Source organism: Blastomyces gilchristii, assembly GCF_000003855.2.
Source record: "Blastomyces gilchristii SLH14081 genomic scaffold supercont1.5, whole genome shotgun sequence".
Lineage (NCBI taxonomy): Eukaryota > Fungi > Ascomycota > Eurotiomycetes > Onygenales > Ajellomycetaceae > Blastomyces > Blastomyces gilchristii.
Window position 1 is genome coordinate 1,459,479 of NW_003101678.1, and position 1,021 is coordinate 1,460,499.

General features: G+C 48.6%; 1 protein-coding gene across 1 annotated transcript; it reads right to left on the bottom strand.

The window, feature by feature from the left end:
• Positions 1-156: 156 nt before the first annotated feature.
• BDBG_03354 (uncharacterized protein) lies at positions 157-451 on the bottom strand (the record flags this gene model as incomplete). The annotated part of the gene is made up of 2 exons (XM_031721212.1): positions 157-226; positions 333-451. 2 exons carry the CDS (start codon positions 449-451, stop codon positions 157-159), a joined length of 189 nt encoding a protein of 62 aa, XP_031577684.1.
• Positions 452-1,021: the final 570 nt, after the last annotated feature.

The window sequence follows — 1,021 nt, forward strand, 5'->3', positions numbered from 1 at the left end:
TCATAGACTGGGGGCGCGGGGGGCGTTGGTAGCCCGTGGAGAGACGGCGGTTTTGATTGGTATAGGTGGAGTGTTCGTCGGCGTATTTTGGCGCGGTTGCGCGACTTGTCTCTGGAGGAGGAAGGGCAGCAGCAGCTACAGCATGCACAGCAGCTCTTACAACATGTGTAGCCGCAGCAGGCGCACGCGATTATGCTCCAGAGTGCCCCAATCAATATGAGGCCGCCTATGATAATGCCAACGATGACGGGCCACCTGCATCGATTGATGAGCATTAGTTTTTATATATATATTTTCTCACTTTCAAAATTTCCAAAGCTTGGGAAACGTACTTGCAGTATGACTTGGCCATGCAATTATCCCAGCTAGAGAACGTTGTCCTGATATCCCTACGCTGGAGTATTGCGTCCGGGCGGAACAGGGTGAACTCCCCCAGATCCATGCCAGCCATGGCGAGGGACAAACGTCGAAGTAGAGTATTCTTTTATATGGTGAATTAAGAGGTCGTATGTATATGTACCATGTAGATACCATGCAGATAACAAGACTGGCCGATATCACAACCCGGAGCGCATTGATAATGTTTCGATCGGCACAGAATGCTCCTTTGGGGTGGGGGTCCCTGGCGGCGGTTGCAGAAAACAATTTGAAACTGGAAAAGGTCAAACGTCGTGGACAAGAGATGACGGATAGAGAGAGACGGCGAAAATAATGGACGCTATGGAAGCGAGTGAATAGTGCGAATATTGTATCTATCTATAGACCAAATTACCGCGTCCTGGAAATGTATCTGGGGTGGAAAAAAAGTGTGAAGGTATAGTCGCAGGACTTGTCATGCAGTGGGATTAGGTTGCGTAATTGGAGGCTTAGTTGTTTAGTTGCGTGGAGGAGTATTGCCGCGGTATCAAGGATGAATGAATTGAGTTGAAGAGGAGGAATAAAGTTGGAATGACAGACGTAGGTTGGGTGGATGAGAGAGAAGAAAAGGAATGGCAGAGGGCAGAGACTGAACTCAAGTCAA